Consider the following 23,793-nt stretch of genomic DNA (forward strand, 5'->3'; position numbering starts at 1 on the left):
TAAGAAAAAATATATATCACTAGTTCTAATTAAAGCAGGGTAAAAGGCAGCATAAACACACTGGCATCTGGAAATAAACTATTATTTCTAGCATCTCTGCTCTTTATTATCACAATTAGTTCTAAGCACTAAGATGAGTTTTCATGTCGTTGAAGCAACCCCGGGAGGGAGCCGGTCGGCCGAGCGGACAGATCACTGGACCTATGATCCTGTGGTCCTGGGTTCGATCCCGGGCGCCGGCGATAAACAATGGGCAGAGTTTCTTTCACCCTATGTCCCCGTTACCTAGAAGTAAAATAGGTACCTAGGTGTTAGTCAGCTGTCACGGGCTGCTTCCTGGGAGTGGAGGCCTGGTCGAGGACCGGGCCGCGGGAACACTAAAGCACCGAAATCATCTCAAGATAACTTCAAGATAACCCTCATTCTCCTTCCAGAGGCAATGGTACAAATAGTTACTATAGCCGGTGTTTATATATGAGTATTTAACTTTACTGAGAATTATTTACTTCTGGGACTATGCTAGTTAGGCCGAGAAGAGGTTTGGTAAGGCATTTTGGTTACAAAGGTTTAAGGAATGTTTACAAACCGAACAGTAAATCGACTTGAGAATGGTCCAGGACGGATCGAAACGTCGTCGTCCCTTCACCTTCTAATGTGTAGTCTGGTCAACGAACAGTAAATAAATGAAGCACGTCTCGAGTCATTTTTCGGACAGATTTACACAGTAATAAAATATATAGTATACCCGTGCAACAGTCCACATTATGAGCATACACTGATCAGACCGTCACTTTGTTTTGTTGATAAGCAACTCCGTGGGCGTCCCACGGAATAATCTCCCACATAAGCAGTCTCGACCTTCAATTTTAAGACCACAACACCTGAGAATCTTGACGGAGTAGGACATAAAAGCCAAGTGTGGAGGAGAGTGGTGGAGCGAGGGTCGCTTAAACAGATATAATAATATTTTTTTGGAGATCCTGGATGCAGTAATGAATAACATCAGGGAGTTAGACAGACGTGGCGTCCTTGCCTTAGAACTGTTGATTTGTTGGTCCAAATCAGCCCAGGACACGAAATTAGAAAATTACCTAAATATTTACGAGTTCATATGTAAAACATTTTTTTTAATGCCACGCTTACTTTATACATTATATTTTCAATTACTGTTTGTGACGGGGGTCCAGAAGGAAAAGAGGCAAACAGGCATTAAAACTACAGAAGGGAAGAGGACTTCAGACGGTACGAGATAGAATGAATATGAAAAGAAACTAGTAACACCATGCTTAAGAAAGAGGCATAAGCAAAACAAAGTAAGGATTAAGTAATGATGCAATGTATGATAGACTATCAGGAGTCAATATATCGATAAGAGGACGTTCTAGGAAGAGCTAGAAATAAATATACGTAACGTAACCTAACCTAACCTAACCAGACATAACCTAATGTAACCAAACATAACAGAATTTATCCAAACCTACAGTAGTCTACCCAAGACTAGATTAGGTTAAGTTAATGTAATTAGTCCAAACTTAACCTAACCAAACTAAAGCTGACCTGACCAAACCTATCCAAATCTACCCTATCAAAACCTAACCTGATCCAACCAAACCCAACTTAACCAAATCTAACCTAACCAAATAAAACCTAGCCTTATCTATCCAAACCTAACCTTACTTAATGTGAACAAACTAGACTTAATTAACCTATCCTAACTAACCCTAAGTAATCCAAATCTAACCTAACCTAACCAAACCAACGAAGGTCAGGTGAGAATCGAAGAAACAGAGTGAGAACGAAAGAACAATAACGAAGCTAATGAATAGCTAAAGGAGAATGAACAGTAAAACATGGATAATTACGTTGACGCTGTGATAAATAATATGGAAGGCAAGGAAGGGAATGGAAGGTAGGGAACGTAGTAAAAATGGAAAAGGAGAAGAAAATACAGCAGAGATAAGAGGGATGAAGGTGGAAATAAGGAACAACAGATAACAGAGAGAGAAGGACTTTTAGAGATTATGAATGTGAGACAGAGAAGGGGGAGAAGATGGAATGGGAATGGCGTATAAGAATGATAAAGATAATGAAAGGGGGGACGGAAGTGAACAGAAGACTAGGAAGTAATGCAATGAGAAGAAGTCGCCGACCCTGAGTAACCTTGGGACAAAGAGCTGTTGCCACTCTGTTGCTCGACAAAATATTTCCTAGATGTACGAAGGCGAGTAAGTTGCCCCAGCGACCTGGCTAGTACACGCTAGTGTGTGTGTGTGAGAGTTAGAGAGAGAGAGAGAGAGAGAGAGAGAGAGAGAGAGAGAGAGAGAGAGAGAGAGAGATTGAACGTAAGAAATAGAGAGAGACATTGTTTCTGTGGTCATATCAATATGTATATATTGATATGATATCTGCATATCAAAGCAAAAATTGTTGTATTCATTGTGTATAAAGTTTGTTTACTCAGTGCATACAAGACTTCAGTTCTTGCTTCCAGAAATTCAATACAGTCATTCTTATTAAATTACAAAACTCTTAGAATCCAGCTATATAATCGCTGCCAAGACCACTGAAGGGACTTTTTCCAACTTCATGTCAGTTCTGCTCACATAAACTCCTTTTTTTAGAACTAATTAATGCAGATGCAAAAGTTGTTCATTCAAAGTGCCTTCAGTAGATAAAACGAAGATTACTCAGTTCAAGGGAAAATAAAAGCTATAATAAAAGCTACAATAAAAGCTACAATAAAAGCTACAATAAAAGCTACAATAAAAGCTACAATAAAAGCTACAATAAAAGCTACAATAAAAGCTACAATAAAAGCTACAATAAAAGCTACAATAAAAGCTACAATAAAAGCTACAATAAAAGCATTCAAAACGTTTCTTAAAATACTGATGATCAATGGTGTTGAAAATAGCAAAGAATAGCAGTCCACGAGACAAAAACTCTGAATAAAGACAAGTCTACGAGCAAATTAAATAGTAATTCATTCAAGAAAAGCACTAAATGCTCAATACTAGACCATTCAACAACAGCATTGAATGGTAGACCATCCCACAAGAGCATTAAACTGGAACGCATTTCAAAAGAACATTGAATGGTTGTCCACTCCATGAGAACAATAAATGGAAGTCTGTTGACAAGAACATTGGGTCGGTTGTTGTTGTTAAATATTCGCTACCTGGACCATAAAAATTCCAATTAGCACGGGCTATGGCGAGCCCGTAATTGGGTCGGTGAATGACACAATTACAATCAGAAGAAACTGAAGTGAGAGACAAAGATAGATACCAAGATAAAAAGCAGCATATTTAATGAGAGATAAACTTCATTTATTTCAGAGTTGAATGAAGAACTAATGATATGCTGAGCCTTCATATATTCGCTTGACTTATTTCACTCCTAAGTACCTGTTGAGCGACCGTTTTTAGAATGATAGTCAAGCAGGTGATGAATGATTGCATAAGGAGTCCGTGTTTCTGAGAGTTAAACGCTCAGCATGGGATTGTTGATGGCTGAATCCAGATTGCAAACTCTGTGACAAACCTTTAATGCATTCACTAGAACACTATATTGTTGAATGTGAAACCGTAAAAGATTCTAGTCCTCCTGGCCTACTGTACCACCAACTGTGTAACTATTTCATTGAATCTGGTGTACTGGACGATATCCTAACAATTTATGCAAAATTTGCTTGTCCATTTTAAAGAACGAAGACAATTTTATTTTATTATTTTTAAGTTTCATCTCTTATGAACCCATCCCTGCCCTTGTGTGGCAGTGGCCAATAGAAAGTGGATTTTACATATACATTAAAACATTGACTGTAACCATAATATATATGTGCTTCAGCCTACAGTTCAGACCTATTGTCTTGTGTATGACCCTCTGTCCTGTGTGACAGTGAATACCAGCATTATCCTCACTTTAATAAGACTGAATTGAAATTCTCAGATTAGGCAAAATTGTAATTAAATTTTGTCAGTAAAGATGTTAATAATATTAAATGATCCCCTTGTGTTGTGACTTCCAAATTCTAGAACTCCAGGAAGCTCTGTCAAGTTGGGAATTGAGAGAACATTGGATTTTTACATTTTAGTAAGACCCCCCAGCATCTCACCGGTGTTGAAGGCTCCTATATACTGACCAGTCCAACAAGAACGGGTCATGACAAGCGATGTCTCTTCTCACAAGGTTGTATGTCTTTTCCAGAATTTGGATAAATCATGAAGGGTGAGGAAGAGGGGGGGGGGAAGCCATCCAGCCGAACATTGCATCCCGAGATGGAAGCGAAAGGAAAGGAATTGTCAGGGGAAAGCACCAAGCAATTACAAGTATATAGCACTGGGAAGGGGTCAGGATAAGGATTTGGGATGGGACGGGGTGAAGGAATGGTGCCCAACCACTTGGTGAACGGAAGGGATTGAACGCCGACCTTCATGAAGCGAGTCCGTCGATCCAGCCCAAGTGGTTGGGCGAGCTTGTGCTTCATATAAGGTTTAGTAACCCCCTGCTGTAGAGAAGGTGTATAAAATGTTTCTCAGAGCAGTATGTGTCTTGTCTGACCCTCTCTCTTTCTTGTCTCTTTCTCTCTCTCTCTCTCTCTCTCTCTCTCTCTCTCTCTCTCTCTCTCTCTCTGTCTCTCTGTCTCTCTGTCTCTCTGTCTCTCTGTCTCTCTGTCTCTCTCTCTCTCTCTCTCTCTCTCTCTCTCTCTCTCTCTCTCTCTCTCTCTGTCCTCCTCCTAGACTCGCGATGCATGTCTGCTGCTACAGTGTGCTCGTCTTCGTACATTTAGGAGATATTTTGTATTAAGATGCAGGATGAGTCCGTGTAGTTAGCCCGTGTGTGTGGTGGCCCTCTCCTTCCCTCCAACCCTTTCCTCCTTCCCACTGCCTCTTCCATATTCTCCCTACCCCAAGTGGGTATATAAGCAACTAGGATCTGTTCTGGACCATCATAGTCGCTTCTGCCCACAGTCAACTCGCTACACAAGCCAACAATCTCATCATGAAGGTGGTGAGTTTTAAACTTTAGTTCACTACTTGTAAATGATTTTGGTTGATCCAAATATCTTTAATTACAAAGGTATTTTGTTGTAGCCTTGATCGTTGCTGCACTGTAGCCAAGGTACAGGAGAGTGTAGTAGTAGTAGTAATAGTAGGCATCTATCAGTCTCTGGAGCATGTCAAGAGTCAGTGTATGTGTCATGTGGGAAGTTTTGACTCTAACTTTCATGGCAAAAAGGACTCACACACAGTATATTGTGCTTAAGGTCAATCGTCAACCACGTCCCCATCCACACGTGTCATGCTGTCATCCTCTCACGTCCTTGATATCATCCTCACTTGTCATGCTATCATCCTCACTCGTCATGCGGACATTGATCCCGAACGCCAGACAAATATTAATGAATTTCCAGTTTGGATCTTCAACAAGTGACAATATAAGTTAGTGGGGTTCCTGGCGCCGTGATAGTGTGTTGGAGGCTTCGTATCCCTTGTCCTCTGGTTCCGGACCACAATGTTTCTGAAAAATATATTTATTTCATATCAACTAAATGATCAACTTTATTGTTTTAATGACATTTTGTTCTTGGGATTGAGGAGCTCCAACGGAAAGCAATAAAGATGATTATTTTTTTATTAAGGATATTCCTACACGGACCCTGAGCCTCTGGCTGGTCACCTCAGTATTGATCGTTTCTCGTTTCAGCCTAAATTAGGCGGTGTATGAGTATTTATGATGCGTATGTTCGCTTCAGTATGATGTCCAATGTGTTTAACAACGTCTTCTGCTCTGTTAAATCTCAGTTGAAATTTTATTTGGTTGATAACTCTGCATTGTGTTAGATGTTGCCCCAGTGGTCAAGAACCACTGGAGCACTCAAGAACCACTGAACCACTCAAGGTAAAGTAGGTAAGGTGGTCTGATATTTTCCGTCATCTTCTGGAACTTCTGGAAATGTATGGGAAATTCTATTTCCCATACATTTTGGTATCCATGACTTATGCTATATTAGTTCACTTCTGTTTGTCATTTGTTCACTCACTTCAACATATGTAGTTCATAGTTAGTTGAATTCTTGTACCAACCCGCAGATCCCGATGTTGAAACTGCTGTGTTAATGACCACAACACAGTACTGTACAGTACGTGTACAGTACTGTACATCTTCTGCATTGCTCTATATTTTCTTAATCTGCGCTTGGCTCTGTGGTATGTAAATGACTACATTTCTCCTTTTAGTTGCAAGTTTTGTAACTTCCTCTGCAATGTCATTCCTTAGTATTCTTACACGACTTGGCACCCAGTTGATACGTATCCTACGACCTTGACTTTTGAGTGTTTGTAATAATGCTAAAATATTTGTGGTCAGACTGATGTTGTTACGTAAGTGTTCTTGTTGCAAGATTTCAATGGCAGTTCTTGAACCTGTATGTAGGAAAACATGTTGTCGGGTTCAGCAGGAGCATATTTCATAGCCTTTGAATAGCTAGCATCTCTGTAAAGTTGAACATTCATTTGAGACTCAACTAACTACAGAATTACCTGCCTTAACTGCAGCAACGGATTCTTGCCTCTGATGGCCTTGTGATCCATCTATGAAGTATGTGAAGGTGTCAGATACCAAGTTTGCGTCTATCTTCATCTACGCAGTGATCCGTAGCATATGGGGGATTAATCTGATCATTTTTTCTTTGAGAAGCAATAAACTTAAAATTCTGGTGGGACGGATTCCCAAGGGGCTTGCCTATCTAATTCTGCATGTATTTCGTCGACACCCTCTCTCAGTAATTGTAATTTTGATCTCGAATGAATTGATGGTGTTTATTGCACAATGGGTCCACCTGTTGGACTGGGTTCGTATCCTAGCCGGGGAGGATTGACTAAGGCGCCAATCCTTAACTGTAGCCTCTGTTCACCCAGCAGTGAATGGGGTACCTGGTTGTTAAACGATTAGGCGGTTCGTAATCCTGGGAAAATTAGGATTAAAGACTTGCCCGAAACGCTATGCGTGCTAGTGGCTGTACAAGAATGTAAGAACCTCTTGGCATATGTACACACACACACACACACACACACACACACCACTATGTCCCTCTCCTAGACGGGGCCCTGTGATTGCTGTCATTATATTCATTCGCGACTTTGCTTTCTCCTCCGATATTGTGTTTGATTGATAAAGGTCATTTTAGAATCTATCTACACTCCAAGATATTGGTATTGTGTAATCCAGTGAAGGTTAATGTCTTGAATGTGTAGGTGCCTGTCCTTAGTGTTGATATGACACTAAGATATGTGTTGATATGACATAGTAAAGATATGACACTGTTTCTCCGTATACCTCTGTATATCTCTGAATATTTTTGTTTGTACTTCTCCCTCTCTCTACTTCTCCCTCTCTCTACTTCTCCCTCTCTCTGTATCGCCGTGTATGTTTGTGTATCTCTCGGTGTATCCCTCTGAATATATATTTGTGTGTAAGCCCCGTCCCTGTATCTCTCTGGGTATCTCTCTCTGGTTATCTCTCCCTATATCTCTCTCTCTCTTACTCTTCAACAAATTATAGTTAAATTATACGGGTTTTATGTTTCAGATTCACTTGATATTGGTGGTAGTGATGGCCCTCTCTGCCTTAATGGGATCAGTTCGAGCCTTTCCTGACCCCTTAGCCCTGGCTGACGCTGGCCCAGATGCCCTTGCTGACCCAAAGGCCAGTGCTGACCCTGAGCCCTGGTTTCATCGTAGACGGTGGTATTATCCCTCTTACTACTACTACTACTACCCAAGATACTACTGGTAGACTCAACTACCACAAGGTATCCGTGATGACGTGAAATTGTCCAGGAATATGAAGATGTTTTCAAACGGCAGAGATGAAGGTGTAGAGAGCCAACTGTACTTCAAATTGTGCATGTGCCAGCCCCCACACTCATTACATCCGGACGCTAACTGCCTCACTTCATCCGGACGCCAACTGCCTCACCTCAACCGGACGCCAACTGCCTCACCTCAACCGGACTGCCTATTGCCTCACCTCAACCGGACGCCAGCAGCTTCAACTCGTTCTCTCTCTTTTCAGAAGTCTGCTGCCCAAACTGATCCGCATGTCAGATACCTACAATTTTCTCACATCTTTTCCACTGATTTTGTGGGTCACTTATTGACAAAATAATATTGTAATGCTAATTCTGTATTTGTATGCCTAGATCAAGGGAATATTAAAGTTTATGAATACAATGAGTTTTTGTATTAAGATCCATATTACAGGTAATGGAAAACCTGTAGATTATATTCTTGTATCAGAAGTATTTTATATGTGACTATGATACGATGATTCTTGTATACGAACACAGCCAATTTGACGTTCTTTATCACCCAAAATAGGCAGAACAATAGAACACGTTTTAGTAACTACCTGACGACCAAACATACTTCAGCGACACAAAACTCTTGAAATTGACGGCTAATAGCACACAATGGTATTCAGTGCAAAATAAAGAATCCACGCAAATAACTATACAAAATTCAGTTTTAGCAAACTTAAAAAGTAATTGTCAAAAGACTGTATGTAGCCCCGAAGATAACTTATCAATAAAGTCAAACAAGAATAATAATCGTAACTAATTTTGGGTCAACGAAATAGTTCAAACGAAACAGTGCTTCAGAGACAATACTAAATTGCATTCATATCCTTGATGAACATGTGATGAAGCCCCGTCCCTAACTCCTGATAATGGACACAGAACTAGCGGGTCGACGTGGAAACTATACACACAACAGTTTAGTTGACCAGACCACACACTAGAAGGTGAAGGGACGACGACGACGTTTCGGTCCGTCCTGTACCATTCTCAAGTCCGAAGTGTCCTGGACCAATCGACTTGAGAATGGTCCAGGACGGACCGAAACGTCGTCGTCCCTTCACCTTCTAGTGTGAGGTCTGGTCAACTTACTTTAGCCACGTTATTGTGACTCATCGCCTGCACAGCAGTTTAAGTATACACAGTTTCATCTACGTTCCAATAACGTGTTATTAACTCCTTCCCATGAGTTACGAGACGTGTCAAAAGTATAAAATACATGTATTGTAATATAAGTTTAAAAATAAAAGTATGTAACAAATTTACATACATCAAGTTACCTGAAAGCCATGATCTCCAGTGCCCTCGTCGAGGACAGGAAGCTAGAGGCTTGTCAAAGGTATCCTCCACCTCAGTGTTCCTTGTTCCTTTAAATATTCTAAATGTATTGTTCGACACTTGGGGAATACCTCAGGAAACTCTAAGCATCACATTTCGTGAACATTCAGGTACCTTTAGTGCACAGGTTGACCCTCAGGCAAGTTGCATCTTCTGGTATTACGGATCACTTTAGAAATGAGCCGACCTCTCCAAACGATGTCGCTGTTGTTTTCTCATTTGCCACGTCTAGAGCTCAATATATTGGAATCTGTCTCAATAGCGAGAATGAGACTTGAGTTGAACGGTTCTGAGACCTCAACTCATTTGTTTACGTGCTCATTTCAGCCCGGCCTCATCAACAAGGTTCAAATTTAGCCCGTTCCAGCATATAAAGATCCAAGCTCGTTAATCCAGCCGCCAAAACCCCTGTCTATGAATGAAAAGCTGTTTACACACGACTCATAACTGATGACATCCGAACACTTCCGGAACAAGTGCTTCGTTCACATCCTCTGTTCGAACAACAATTCTATAAATGCTTCACCCACGCACTTCATATACAAATAATCGCCAACAGAATCTAAACCTAACCTAACCTTACCTAACCTACGCCTAGCTATACATAAAACTTTTAATATATAATATTATTAATATATAAACGAAAACAAACCTATTTTAATACACAATACGTTAGAAAATTGCCGAATGCGTCGTGGGGGGGATTAGCCACGGCTTTAACGAGCCTGGCCTCAGGATAGGCTGATTATTTATGTCTTCTTAACCTATGTTGTTGAGTCTTTTCATATTTTATCTTTAAACAATTCGTGCCCGAATATTAACCTTACTTCTTTGGTCATTATCAATAACACATGTCTTAGAGAACGGCTGTTGAAAATGTTAAAAGTATGACATATAAAGAGCATATTTGATGATAAATGTTTATTTTTTTATTTAGTTTGTCCGTAAAAATATACACAATTAAGCGGGTTTTTAGAAAAATGGAAGTACGAGGCAAAAGCTGTCGGAGAGAATTATAAAATCCTCAGTTGATATCCAGCTGAGGTATACTTACACCTCAGTAGGTGTCCAGCTGAGGTATACCTACACCTCAGTAGGTGTCCAGCTGAGGTGAGGGATACCTACACCCCAGTTGATGTCCAGCTGAGGTGAGGGATACCTACACCTCAGTTGGTGTCCAGCTGAGGTATACTTACACCTCAGTAGATGTCCAGCTGAGGTATACCTACACCTCAGTAGGTGTCCAGCTGAGGTAGACCTACACCTCAGTAGGTGTCCAGCTGAGGTAGACCTACACCTCAGTAGGTGTCCAGCTGAGGTAGACCTACACCTCAGTAGGTGTCCAGCTGAGGTATACCTACACCTCAGTACACAGGATTTATTGCCATGACCTTAACAGTTGGAGTCATCACCTCAGAGCACCATATTGCAGCGACGTCTATCCAAAACACCAGGGGCAGTGGTGATGGTGATAGCCATGGTGGTGGTGATGGCCATGATGGTGATGGTGGCCATGGTGATGGTGGCCATGGTGGTGGTGGTGGGGAAACCACCCACCGTGACGGCGTGGAAGGAATGGGTCAGCAAGGGCATCAGGGCCAGGGTCAGCCAGGGCTAAGGGGTCAGGGAAGGCTCGAACTGACCCCATGAGGGCCGAAATGCCAATCACCATCGCCAGGATCAAGTGAATCTGAAATATAAAATAAATAAAGAATTAAGGTGCCTCCATACTTAGTGTCAACTGTGGCAATTAAATACTTCTTAAGCAACAGGTGAAGGTCCTTCACCTGTTGCTTAAGACCCAGAATTTGGATAAATCATGAAGGGTGAGGAAGAGGGGGGGGGGGAAGCCATCCAGCCGAACAGTGCATCCTCGAGATGGAAGCGAAAGGAAAGGAATTGTCAGGGGAAAGCACCAAGCAATTACAAGTATATAGCACTGGGAAGGGGTCAGGATTTGGGATGGGACGGGGAGGGAAGGAATGGTGCCCAACTACTTGTGGACGGTTGGGGATTGAACGCCGACCTTCATGAAGCGAGACCGTCGACCCAGCCCAAGTGGTTGGGCGTGCTTGTGCTTCATATAAGGTTTAGTAACCCCCTGCTGTAGAGAAGGTGTATAAAATGTTTCTCAGAGCAGTATGTGTCTTGTCTGACCCTCTCTCTTTCTTGTCTCTCTCTCTCTCTCTCTCTCTCTCTCTCTCTCTCTCTCTCTCTCTCTCTCTCTCTCTCTCTCTCTCTCTCTCTCTGTGTCCTCCTCCTAGACTCGCGATGCATGTCTGCTGCTACAGTGTGCTCGTCTTCGTACATTTAGGAGATATTTTGTATTAAGATGCAGGATGAGTCCGTGTAGTTAGCCCGTGTGTGTGGTGGCCCTCTCCTTCCCTCCAACCCTTTCCTCCTTCCCACTGCCTCTTCCATATTCTCCCTACCCCAAGTGGGTATATAAGCAACTAGGATCTGTTCTGGACCATCATAGTCGCTTCTGCCCACAGTCAACTCGCTACACAAGCCAACAATCTCATCATGAAGGTGGTGAGTTTTAAACTTTAGTTCACTACTTGTAAATGATTTTGGTTAATCCAAATATCTTTAATTACAAAGGTATTTTGTTGTAGCCTTGATCGTTGCTGCACTGTAGCCAAGGTACAGGAGAGTGTAATAGTAGTAGTAATAGTAGGCATCTATCAGTCTCTGGAGCATGTCAAGAGTCAGTGTATGTGTCATGTAGGAAGTTTCGACTCTGTAGCTTTTATGGCAAAAAAGACACACACACACACACACACAGTATATTGTGCTTAAGGTCAATCGTCATCCACTTCCCCATCCACACGTGTCATGCTGTCATCCTCTCACGTCGTTGCTATCATCCTCACTCGTCATGCTATCATCCTCACTCGTCATGCTGTCATCCTCACTCGTCATGCGGACATTGATCCCGAACGCCAGACAAATATTAATGAATTTCCAGTTTGGATCTTCAACAAGTGACAATAGAAGTTAGTGGGGTTCCTGGCGCCCTGATAGTGTGTTGGTGGCTTCGTATCCCTTGTCCTCTGGTTCCGGACCACAATGTTTCTGAAAAAAAAAAAAATATTTCATATCAACTAAATGATCAACTTTATTGTTTTAATGACATTTTGTTCTTGGGATTGAGAAGCCCCAACGGAAAGCAATAAAGATAATTATTTTTTTATTAAGGATATTCCTACACGGGCCCTGAGCCTCTGGCTGGTCACCTCAGTATTGATCGTTTCTCGTTTCAGCCTAAATTAGGCGGTGTATGAGTATTTATGATGCGTATGTTCGCTTCAGTATGATGTCCAATGTGTTTAACAACGTCTTCTGCTCTGTTAAATCTCAGTTGAAATTTTATTTGGTTGATAACTCTGCATTGTGTTAGATGTTGCCCCAGTGGTCAAGAACCACTGGAGCACTCAAGAACCACTGAACCACTCAAGGTAAAGTAGGTAAGGTGGTCTGATATTTTCCGTCATCTTCTGGAACTTCTGGAAATGTATGGGAAATTCTATTTCCCATACATTTTGGTATCCATGACTTATGCTATATTAGTTCACTTCTGTTTGTCATTTGTTCACTCACTTCAAGATATGTAGTTCGTAGTTAGTTGAATTCTTGTACCAACCCGCAGATCCCGATGTTGAAACTGCTGTGTTAATGACCACAACACAGTACTGTACAGTACGTGTACAGTACTGTACATCTTCTGCATTGCTCTATATTTTCTTAATCTGCGCTTGGCTCTGTGGTATGTAAGTGACTACATTTCTCCTTTTAGTTGCAAGTTTTGTAACTTCCTCTGCAATGCCATTCCTTAGTATTCTTACACGACTTGGCACCCAGTTGATAAGTATCCTGCGACCTTGACTTTTGAGTGTTTGTAATAATGCTAAAACATTTGTGGTCAGATGAATGTTGTTACGTAAGTGTTCTTGTTGCAAGATTTCAATGGCAGTTCTTGAACCTGTATGTAGGAAAACATGTTGTCGGGTTCAGCAGGAGCATATTTCATAGCCTTTGAATAGCTAACATCTCTGTAAAGTTGAACATTCATTTGAGACTCAACTAACTACAGAATTACCTGCCTTAACTGCAGCAACGGATTCTTGCCTCTGATGGCCTTGTGATCCATCTATGAAGTATGTGAAGGTGTCAGATACCAAGTTTGCGTCTATCTTCATCTACGCAGTGATCCGTAGCATATGGGGGATTAATCTGATCATTTTTTCTTTGAGAAGCAATAAACTTAAAATTCTGGTGGGACGGATTCCCAAGGGGCTTGCCTATCTAATTCTGCATGTATTTCGTCGACACCCTCTCTCAGTAATTGTAATTTTGATCTCGAATGAATTGATGGTGTTTATTGCACAATGGGTCCACCTGTTGGACTGGGTTCGTATCCTAGCCGGGGAGGATTGACTAAGGCGCCAATCCTTAACTGTAGCCTCTGTTCACCCAGCAGTGAATGGGGTACCTGGTTGTTAAACGATTAGGCGGTTCGTAATCCTGGGAAAATTAGGATTAAAGACTTGTCCGAAACGCTATGCGTGCTAGTGGCTGTACAAGAATGTAAGAACCTCTTGGCATATGTACACACACACACACACACACACACACACACACACACACACACACACACACACACACACACACACACACACACACACCACTATGTCCCTCTCCTAGACGGGGCCCTGTGATTGCTGTCATTATATTCATTCGCGACTTTGCTTTCTCCTCCGATATTGTGTTTGATTGATAAAGGTCATTTTAGAATCTATCTACACTCCAAGATATTGGTATTGTGTAATCCAGTGAAGGTTAATGTCTTGAATGTGTAGGTGCCTGTCCTTAGTGTTGATATGACACTAAGATATGTGTTGATATGACATAGTAAAGATATGACACTGTTTCTCCGTATACCTCTGTATATCTCTGAATATTTTTGTTTGTACTTCTCCCTCTCTCTACTTCTCCCTCTCTCTACTTCTCCCTCTCTCTGTATCGCCGTGTATGTTTGTGTATCTCTCGGTGTATCCCTCTGAATATATATTTGTGTGTAAGCCCCGTCCCTGTATCTCTCTGGGTATCTCTCTCTGCTTATCTCTTCCTATATCTCTCTCTCTCTTACTCTTCAACAAATTATAGTTAAATTATACGGGTTTTATGTTTCAGATTCACTTGATATTGGTGGTAGTGATGGCCCTCTCTGCCTTAATGGGATCAGTTCGAGCCTTTCCTGACCCCTTAGCCCTGGCTGACGCTGGCCCAGATGCCCTTGCTGACCCAAAGGCCAGTGCTGACCCTGAGCCCTGGTTTCATCGTAGACGGTGGTATTATCCCTCTTACTACTACTACTACTACCCAAGATACTACTGGTAGACTCAACTACCACAAGGTATCCGTGATGACGTGAAATTGTCCAGGAATATGAAGATGTTTTCAAACGGCAGAGATGAAGGTGTAGAGAGCCAACTGTACTTCAAATTGTGCATGTGCCAGCCCCCACACTCATTACATCCGGACGCTAACTGCCTCACTTCATCCGGACGCCAACTGCCTCACCTCAACCGGACGCCAACTGCCTCACCTCAACCGGACGCCAACTGCCTCACCTCAACCGGACTGCCTATTGCCTCACCTCAACCGGACGCCAGCAGCTTCAACTCGTTCTCTCTCTTTTCAGAAGTCTGCTGCCCAAACTGATCCGCATGTCAGATACCTACAATTTTCTCACATCTTTTCCACTGATTTTGTGGGTCACTTATTGACAAAATAATATTGTAATGCTAATTCTGTATTTGTATGCCTAGATCAAGGGAATATTAAAGTTTATGAATACAATGAGTTTTTGTATTAAGATCCATATTACAGGTAATGGAAAACCTGTGGATTATATTCTTGTATCAGAGAAGTATTTTATATGTGACTATGATACGATGATTCTTGTATACGAACACAGCCAATTTGACGTTCTTTATCACCCAAAATAGGCAGAACAATGGAACACGTTTTAGTAACTACCTGACGACCAAACATACTTCAGCGACACAAAACTCTTGAAATTGACGGCTAATAGCACACAATGGTATTCAGTGCAAAATAAAGAATCCACGCAAATAACTATATAAAATTCAGTTTTAGCAAACTTAAAAAGTAAGTAATTGTCAAAAGACTGTATGTAGCCCCGAAGATAACTTATCAATAAAGTCAAACAAGAATAATAATCGTAACTAATTTTGGGTCAACGAAATAGTTCAAACGAAACAGTGCTTCAGAGACAATACTAAATTGCATTCATATCCTTGATGAACATGTGATGAAGCCCCGTCCCTAACTCCTGATAATGGACACAGAACTGGCGGGTCGACGTGGAAACTATACACACACCACCCACTAGAAGGTGAAGGGACGACGACGACGTTTCGGTCCATCCTGGACCATTCTCAAGTCGATTGCCAATCAATTGATTCACAATCGACTTGAGAATGGTCCAGGACGGACTGAAATGTCGTCGTCCCTTCACCTTCTAGTGTGAGGTCTGGTCAACTTACTTTAGCCCCGTTATTGTGACTCATCGCCTGCACAGCAGTTTAAGTATACACAGTTTCATCTACGTTCCAATGACGTGTTATTAACTCCTTCCCATGAGTTACGAGACGTGTCAAAAGTATAAAATACATGTATTGTAATATAAGTTTAAAAATAAAAGTATGTAACAAATTTACATACATCAAGTTACCTGAAAGCCATGATCTCCAGTGCCCTCGTCGAGGACAGGAAGCTAGAGGCTTGTCAAAGGTATCCTCCACCTCAGTGTTCCTTGTTCCTTTAAATATTCTAAATGTATTGTTCGACACTTGGGGAATACCTCAGGAAACTCTAAGCATCACATTTCGTGAACATTCAGGTACCTTTAGTGCACAGGTTGACCCTCAGGCAAGTTGCATCTTCTGGTATTACGGATCACTGGAGAAATGAGCCGACCTCTCCAAACGATGTCGCTGTTGTTTTCTCATTTGCCACGTCTAGAGCTCAATATATTGGAATCTGTCTCAATAGCGAGAATGAGACTTGAGTTGAACGGTTCTGAGACCTCAACTCATTTGTTTACGTGCTCATTTCAGCCCGGCCTCATCAACAAGGTTCAAATTTAGCCCATCCTCGCATACAAAGATCCAAGCTCGTTAATCCAGCCACCAAAACCCCTGTCTATGAATGAAAAGCTGTTTACACACGACTCATAACTGATGACGTCCGAACACTTCCGGAACAAGTGCTTCGTTCACGTCCTCTGTTCGAACCACAATTCTATAAATGCTTCACCTACTAACTTCAAATACAAATAATCACCAACAGAATCTAAACCTAACCTAACCTTACCTAACCTACGCCTAGCTATACATAAAACTTATATTATATAATATTATTAATATATAAACGAAAACAAACCTATTTTAATACACAATACGTTAAAAAAATTGCCGAATGCGTCGTGGGGGGGATTAGCCACGGCTTTAACGAGCCTGGCCTCAGGATAGGCTGATTATTTATGTCTTCTTAACCTATGTTGTTGAGTCTTTTCATATTTTATCTTTAAACAATTCGTGCCCGAATATTAACCTTACTTCTTTGGTCATTATCAATAACACATGTCTTAGAGAACGGCTGTTGAAAATGTTAAAAGTATGACATATAAAGAGCATATTTGATGATAAATGTTTATTTTTTTTATTTAGTTTGTCCGTAAAAATATACACAATTAAGCGGGTTTTTAGCAAAATGGAAGTACGAGGCAAAAGCTGTTGGAGAGAATTATAAAATCCTCAGTTGATATCCAGCTGAGGTATACCTACACCTCAGTAGGTGTCCAGCTGAGGTATACCTACACCTCAGTAGGTGTCCAGCTGAGGTATACCTACACCTCAGTAGGTGTCCAGCTGAGGTATACCTACACCTCAGCACACAGGATTTATTGCCATGCCCTTAACAGTTGGAGTCATCACCTCAGAGCACCATATTGCAGCGACGTCTACCCAAAACACCAGGGGCAGTGGTGGTGGTGATGGCCATGGTGGTGGTGATGGCCATGATGGTGGTGGTGGCCATGGTGATGGTGGCCATGGTGGTGGTGGGGAAACCACCCACCGTGACGGCGTGGAAAGAAAGGGTCAGCAAGGGCATCAGGGCCAGGGTCAGCAAGGGCATCAGGGCCAGGGTCAGCCAGGGCTAAGGGGTCAGGGAAGGCTCGAACTGGCCCCATGAGGGCCGAAATGCCAATCACCATCGCCAGGATCAAGTGAATCTGAAATATAAAATAAATAAAGAATTAAGGTGCCTCCATACTTAGTGTCAACTGTGGCAATTAAAGACTTCTTAAGCAACAGGTGAAGGTCCTTATACTTGAAAGGTAAATCTTTAAGAGCATATACATGGTGCTGGCCAGACCACACACTAGAAGGTGAAGGGACGACGACGTTTCGGTCCGTCCTGGACCATTCTCAAGTCGATTGTGAGAATGAGGAATGGTCCAGGACGGACCGAAACGTCGTAGTCCCTTCACCTTCTAGTGTGTGGATTGGTCAACATACTTCAGCCACGTTATTGTGACTCCTCGTCTGCATACACTTAAGATGTCTGAATAATGGCCAAGTATAAGACAAAAATACATAAACGTCTTACCAGAAGTAATGATGTGTGATGCGTTGTTCGATATGACATTAATGTTACCAGAAAAGTCACGTTATGCATAATGAAAACAACTTACACATAACTGTTACAGATCTTTGAACAAGAATTCATGTAAAATTACAATGCCGGCGTTACTAGTATTTAGACTACCGGGTAGTGGAAAGTCAAATGAGAGTATATCACCCAGACATGAAGACATTTTGTTGACTTTAGAAAACGTAAACAAATGGTGTTATGAACCAGTAATTGCAACTTACCATCTTCATCTTGGAGCTTGACTTGAAGAGCGAGTCTCGACTCTGGGTTCAAGAGACCAATGTGGTTCGATTCCCTTCTCATTGCTGTTATATACTTATGCATTAAGGGGGGGGGGGGTTAAGGGGTGAGAGGACATGGGGGAAGAGAAGGGGGGGGGGGTTTTAAGGGGGGAAAGAAGGATAAAAATCATTGAACTGAGAACATCGTGGTATGGGAATTCCCTTTTTTAAATGGCCTGCCCTTGAGAAAACATGTTAATCGGTGTGAGAGAGACAGGAAGACAGACAGACAGACAGACAGACAGACAGAACGTCGTTAAAAAATAGAAACTGAGAATTCTTTAGCCATGAGAGTAACAAACTTAATGAGTTTCATTCCTTCACTATCATGCGTCACCTCACTATCTCCTCCCTCCTCCACTTCTCTCGTGTATAAGTTCATGTAAGTAGTGAGCAATTTCCTCTTTACGGGCTATTCATGCCCGTGCCACCTCTTGGGTGGCTTAATCTTTATCAATTCATCAATCAATTTCAGTTACAGCCTCGCTCCTGTGCCAGGTAAGTCCACTACGGGCTCACCATAGCCCGTGCTACTTGGAACTTTTTGTTCCAAGTAGCGAAACTATTTAGCACGGGTGGAACACGAACAAGAGGACACAGGTAGAAACTTAGTACCCAGATGAGCCACAGAGACATTAGAAATAATTGTTTCAGTGTCAGAGTAATCAACAAATGGAATGCATTAGGCAGTGACGTAGTGGAGGCTGACTCCATACACAGTTTCAAATATAGATTTGATAAAGCCCAATAAACTCCAGAATCTGTACACCAGTTGATCGACAGTTGAGAGGCGGGATCAAAGAGCCACAGCTCAACCCCCGCAAGCACAACTAGATGAATACAACTAGGTAAATACAACAGCGTAACAACTAACCTACCTCAACAGTATTCTTGTCTTCGGACAAACAGGAAATTTTTATTTTTAAACTGCAGTAAATTCCCGACCTGAAGGTTCCTAGTCCTATGAGACATATCCCTTATCTCCTACTTCTCCCCATCCTCTCCTCTTCCCCATCCTTACTTCTCCTGGGAAGTGCCCAGGGGCCAGATTCACGAAGCAGTTACGCAAGCACTTAAGAACCTGTCCATCTTCTCTCAATCTTTGGCAGCTTTGTTTACAATTATTAAACAGTTAATGAGCTCCGAAGCACCAGGAGGCTGTTTATAACAATAACAACAGTTGATTGGCAGGATTTCGTGCTTGTAAACTGTTTAATAAATGTAAACAAAGTCGTCAAAGATTGAGGAAAGATGTACACGTTCGTAAGTACTTGCGTAACTGCTTTGTGAATCTGGTCCCAGGTTCGTAAGTGCTTGCGTAACTGCTTCGTGAATCTGGCCCCAGGTTCTCCGAGGCTTCCCTCCCCAGGCTCATGGCAACAGCAAGAGGCTTCTCCAACAGTTTGGTCGTCTGCCAGGTGAGGCAATCATCTCTCACAGCCAAGGTCGTGCCGAAAACCGGTCCTCTACAAACTGGTTCCCTCCAAACCGTCTGTTTGTCTGTATTCACCTGTATGCGGGGGTTGAGCTCTGCTCTTTCGGCCCGCCTCTCAACTGTCAATCAACTGTTTACTAACTACTTTTTTTTCTTTTTTTTTCTCTCACACCACACCAGACACACACACACACACACCCTAGGAAGCAGCCCGTGACAGCTGACTAACTCCCAGGTATCTATTTGCTGCTAGGTAACAGGGAGCATTCAGGATGAAAGAAACTTTGCCCATTTGTTCTTGCCTCGTGCGGGAATCGAACCCGCGCCACAGAATTACGAGTCCTGCGCGCTATCCACCAGGATACGAGACCCCCAGAAGTCCCTCTGTAGCTGTCTATCCGCGAGCTGTCAACGAATTGTCCGTCTGTCAATTGCTGTCCATTTTCGAGCTGTCTGTCTATGAATTGTTCGTCTACGAGGTGTTTAGATCTCAGTTTTAAGGCAAGTGATGAGCTATGTACTATATATAAATAAATAAATAAATAAATAAATAAATGAGTAATCATGGGTACACAGATATACTCATGTATGACGAAATATGTAAAATATGTGTACTGACCAATTTTATATTGTCATTTTTATGGGGCCTGATGGCTGAGAGGACAGCGCTCGGGATTCGAAGTCCTACGGGTCCGGGTTCTATTCCCAGCGGAGGCGGACACAAATGGGCAGAGGTTTATTTCACCCTGATGTTCACCTAGCAGTAAATAGGTACCTGGGAGTTAGACAGCTGCTACGGGCTGCTTTCTAGGGATGAGTGTGTGTGAAAATTAGGATTAAGAACTTGCCCGAAACGCTACGCGGACTAGTTGCTGTAGAAGAATGTAACAACTCTTGTATATATATATATATATATATATATATATATATATATATATATATATATATATATATATATATATATATATATATATATATATATATATATATATATATATATATATAAAACAAATTCATTAAGGATGGCTTAGTCATAACTGGGGTAATTATTAAACACACTATAGGGTCAGTATTCAACATACTATGGGGGTCAGTGTTCAACATAGTATAGGGTAAGTGTTAAACACATAATTAGGTCAGTGTATTGAGCAAATGATTTAGTTCTATATGTATCATTCAGGACTAAGTTAGTTTCCCTCAAAATGAACCTGTGAAGCTTCAAAGAAAACCTGACTTGACTCTTTGGTGCTTTTGTTTTCTATGATAGATTTCAGCGATAACTTGGGAAAAATATCAAATAATACTGTAGTGGATATAAGAAAAAAATTACACCATCTATAACGTTCAGTTCTGAACGTATTCTCACAGGTTTGTCACTGAGGTTTTCCTGGTGGTCTTCGAAACAATCGGGGAATCCCGAGTTCGATTCCCGGTACGGACAGAAATGGGCAAAACTTAGGTAAGTTTCCTTTCACCAATTGCTCCATTCGCTTAGCAGTATATAGGTACCCGGGGAGAGATAGTCAACTATTGTTGAGTTGCATCCTAGGGAAGGGTCAGCATCCTAGGGAAGGGTGAGCCCGTAGGCGTCGAGTAGTCCTGTAAGGGGGTGAGCGGAATGTGCTGCCAGTTAGCATTATTAAGACAAACTGTTTAATAAGTTTCAGGTATAGATTGGAAAGGTATGTGAGGTGAGAGCAAGAGATATAAATGTGACCTGTGTAGTATTGACCATCAGCAGGCGATGACACAATAACGTGGCTGAAATATGTTGACCAAACCAAACACTAGAAAGTGAAGGGACGGCGACGTTTCGGTCCGTCCTGGACCATTTTCAAGTCGATTGTCTTGAGCACAATCGACTTGAGAATGGTCCAGGGCGGACCGAAACGTCGTCGTCCTTTCACTTTCTAGCGTGTGGTTTGGTCAACATTGACCATCAGGCCCTGCTGTGTGCAATAATTCTTTTGTTAATGGGTTATAAAGGTAATTATGAGAGACAGCGCTAAACCATTATCACTATATAGCCCTAGTAAGAGATATAAGGGGTATAAAACTGTGGTATGGGACGGAGGAATGGATGGTGCCCAACCACTTTGAGGGTCGAGGATTGAACGCCGACCTGCATGAAGCGAGACCATCGCTCTAACGTCCAGTCCACGTGGATAAGGTTTTATGTAATAAGAAACACCAGAATACCTAAGAACACATCACACTAATGAGATTTCTTACCACCTTTCATGTTATACTCATGTCAGAAAAAGCTCGTAATATGCTGCGAACTGTGGAAGGATTCACTAAATAAAGTCTTAAGGTATGATGCCAGACACGTCCTATATCTAAGAGACACGAGCTACCCAATATTTCTAATGGAATTAAACCTCATATTATTAGAAAAAATACAGGTGAGACATATCCACGACATACAAACTGCTGATAGAACTTGATAGGGTATTACGGGCTCACTATAGCCCCGTGCTACATGGACATTTCGTTCTGAGTAGCTAAATCTATAACAATAACATTGACAAGGTATATATGGATAGAGAGGCACAACCGTTCTACAAGTCGTCCTCATCACTTAATCAACAGCAGGATAGGCAAACATTTGTCGTGGATTGGGCTCGAACACGCTGCCACAGCTTCACATGGTGACAGCTAGACATGGTCACCCATACATGGTGACACAGCCTTACATGGTGACACAGCCTTACATGGTGACACAGTCTTACATGGTGACACAGTCTTACATGGTGACACAGTCTTACATGGTGACACAGTCTTACATGGTGACACAGTCTTACATGGTGACACAGTCTTACATGGTGACACAGTCTTACATGGTGACACAGTCTTACATGGTGACACAGTTTTACATGGTGACACAGCCTTACATGGTGACACAGTCTTACATGGTGACACAGTCTTACATGGTGACACAGTTTTACATGGTGACACAGCCTTACATGGTGACACAGTCTTACATGGTGACACAGTCTTACATGGTGACACAGTCTTACATGGTGACACAGTCTTACATGGTGACACAGTCTTACATGGTGACACAGTCTTACATGGTGACACAGTCTTACATGGTGACACAGTCTTACATGGTGACACAGTCTTACAAGGTGACACAGCCTTACATGGTGACACAGCCTTACATGGTGACACAGCCATACATGGTGACACAGTCTTACATGGTGACACAGTCTTACATGGTGACACAGTCTTACATGGTGACACAGTCTTACATGGTGACACAGTCTTACATGGTGACACAGTCTTACATGGTGACACAGCCTTACATGGTGACACAGCCATACATGGTGACACAGTCTTACATGGTGACACAGTCTTACATGGTGACACAGTCTTACATGGTGACACAGTCTTACATGGTGACACAGTCTTACATGGTGACACAGTCTTACATGGTGACACAGCCTTACATGGTGACACAGCCATACATGGTGACACAGTCTTACATGGTGTCACAGTCTTACATGGTGACACAGTCTTACATGGTGACACAGTCTCACAAGGTGACACAGTCTTACATGGTGACACAGTCTCACAAGGTGACACAGCCTTACATGGTGACACAGTCTTACATGGTGACACAGCCTTACATGGTGACACAGTCTTACATAATGACACAGCCTTACATGGTGACACAGCCTCACATAATGACACAGCCTCACATAATGACACAGCCTCACATAATGACACAGCCTCACATAACGACACAGCCTCACATAATGACACAGCCTCACATAATGACACAGCCTCACATAATGACACAGCCTCACATAATGACACAGCCTCACATAACGACACAGCCTCACATAATGACACAGCCTCACATAACGACACATCCTCACATAACGACACAGCCTCACATAACGACACAGCCTCACATAACGACACAGCCTCACATAACGACACAGCCTCACATAACGACACAGCCTCACATAATGACACAGCCTCACATAACGACACAGCCTCACATAACGACACAGCCTCACATAACGACACAGCCTCACATAACGACACAGCCTCACATATAAATATGATGATATCCAAACCCCCTCAAAGACCCGAACACCAATAAGTAGCTAAATAACGAT

The 23,793-nt window shown here is 42.1% G+C and overlaps 1 protein-coding gene, 2 long non-coding RNA genes and 1 other non-coding gene across 4 annotated transcripts; 3 read left to right on the forward strand and 1 right to left on the reverse strand.

Annotated features, from left to right (window-relative positions):
* Positions 1-4,898: 4,898 nt before the first annotated feature.
* LOC138372225 (uncharacterized) lies at positions 4,899-8,237 on the forward strand. Its single transcript, XR_011230747.1, has 2 exons — positions 4,899-5,013; positions 7,594-8,237. It is a non-coding gene; the product is annotated as an uncharacterized lncRNA (long non-coding RNA).
* A 3,382-nt stretch (positions 8,238-11,619) lies between these two features.
* Positions 11,620-15,064, forward strand: LOC138372391 (uncharacterized). Its single transcript, XR_011230824.1, has 2 exons — positions 11,620-11,734; positions 14,396-15,064. It is a non-coding gene; the product is annotated as an uncharacterized lncRNA (long non-coding RNA).
* Positions 15,065-16,927: 1,863 nt separating this feature from the next.
* LOC123772037 (uncharacterized) lies at positions 16,928-18,282 on the reverse strand. Its single transcript, XR_011230825.1, has 2 exons — positions 18,169-18,282; positions 16,928-17,525 (listed from the first exon to the last, which is right to left on the reverse strand). It is a non-coding gene; the product is annotated as an uncharacterized protein (transcript).
* A 4,029-nt stretch (positions 18,283-22,311) lies between these two features.
* LOC138372268 (uncharacterized) lies at positions 22,312-23,733 on the forward strand. The gene has a single exon (XM_069337544.1). The coding sequence runs from the start codon at positions 22,312-22,314 to the stop codon at positions 23,731-23,733; it is 1,422 nt and encodes a 473-aa protein (XP_069193645.1).
* The last annotated feature ends 60 nt before the right edge of the window (positions 23,734-23,793 follow it).

Source organism: Procambarus clarkii, chromosome 38 (genome assembly GCF_040958095.1).
Source record: "Procambarus clarkii isolate CNS0578487 chromosome 38, FALCON_Pclarkii_2.0, whole genome shotgun sequence".
Lineage (NCBI taxonomy): Eukaryota > Metazoa > Arthropoda > Malacostraca > Decapoda > Cambaridae > Procambarus > Procambarus clarkii.

Coding starts and splice junctions, on each gene's coding strand:
- LOC138372268 (XM_069337544.1), top strand. CDS start 22,312: ATGGTGACAGCTAGACATGGTCACCCATACATGGTGACACAGCCTTAC.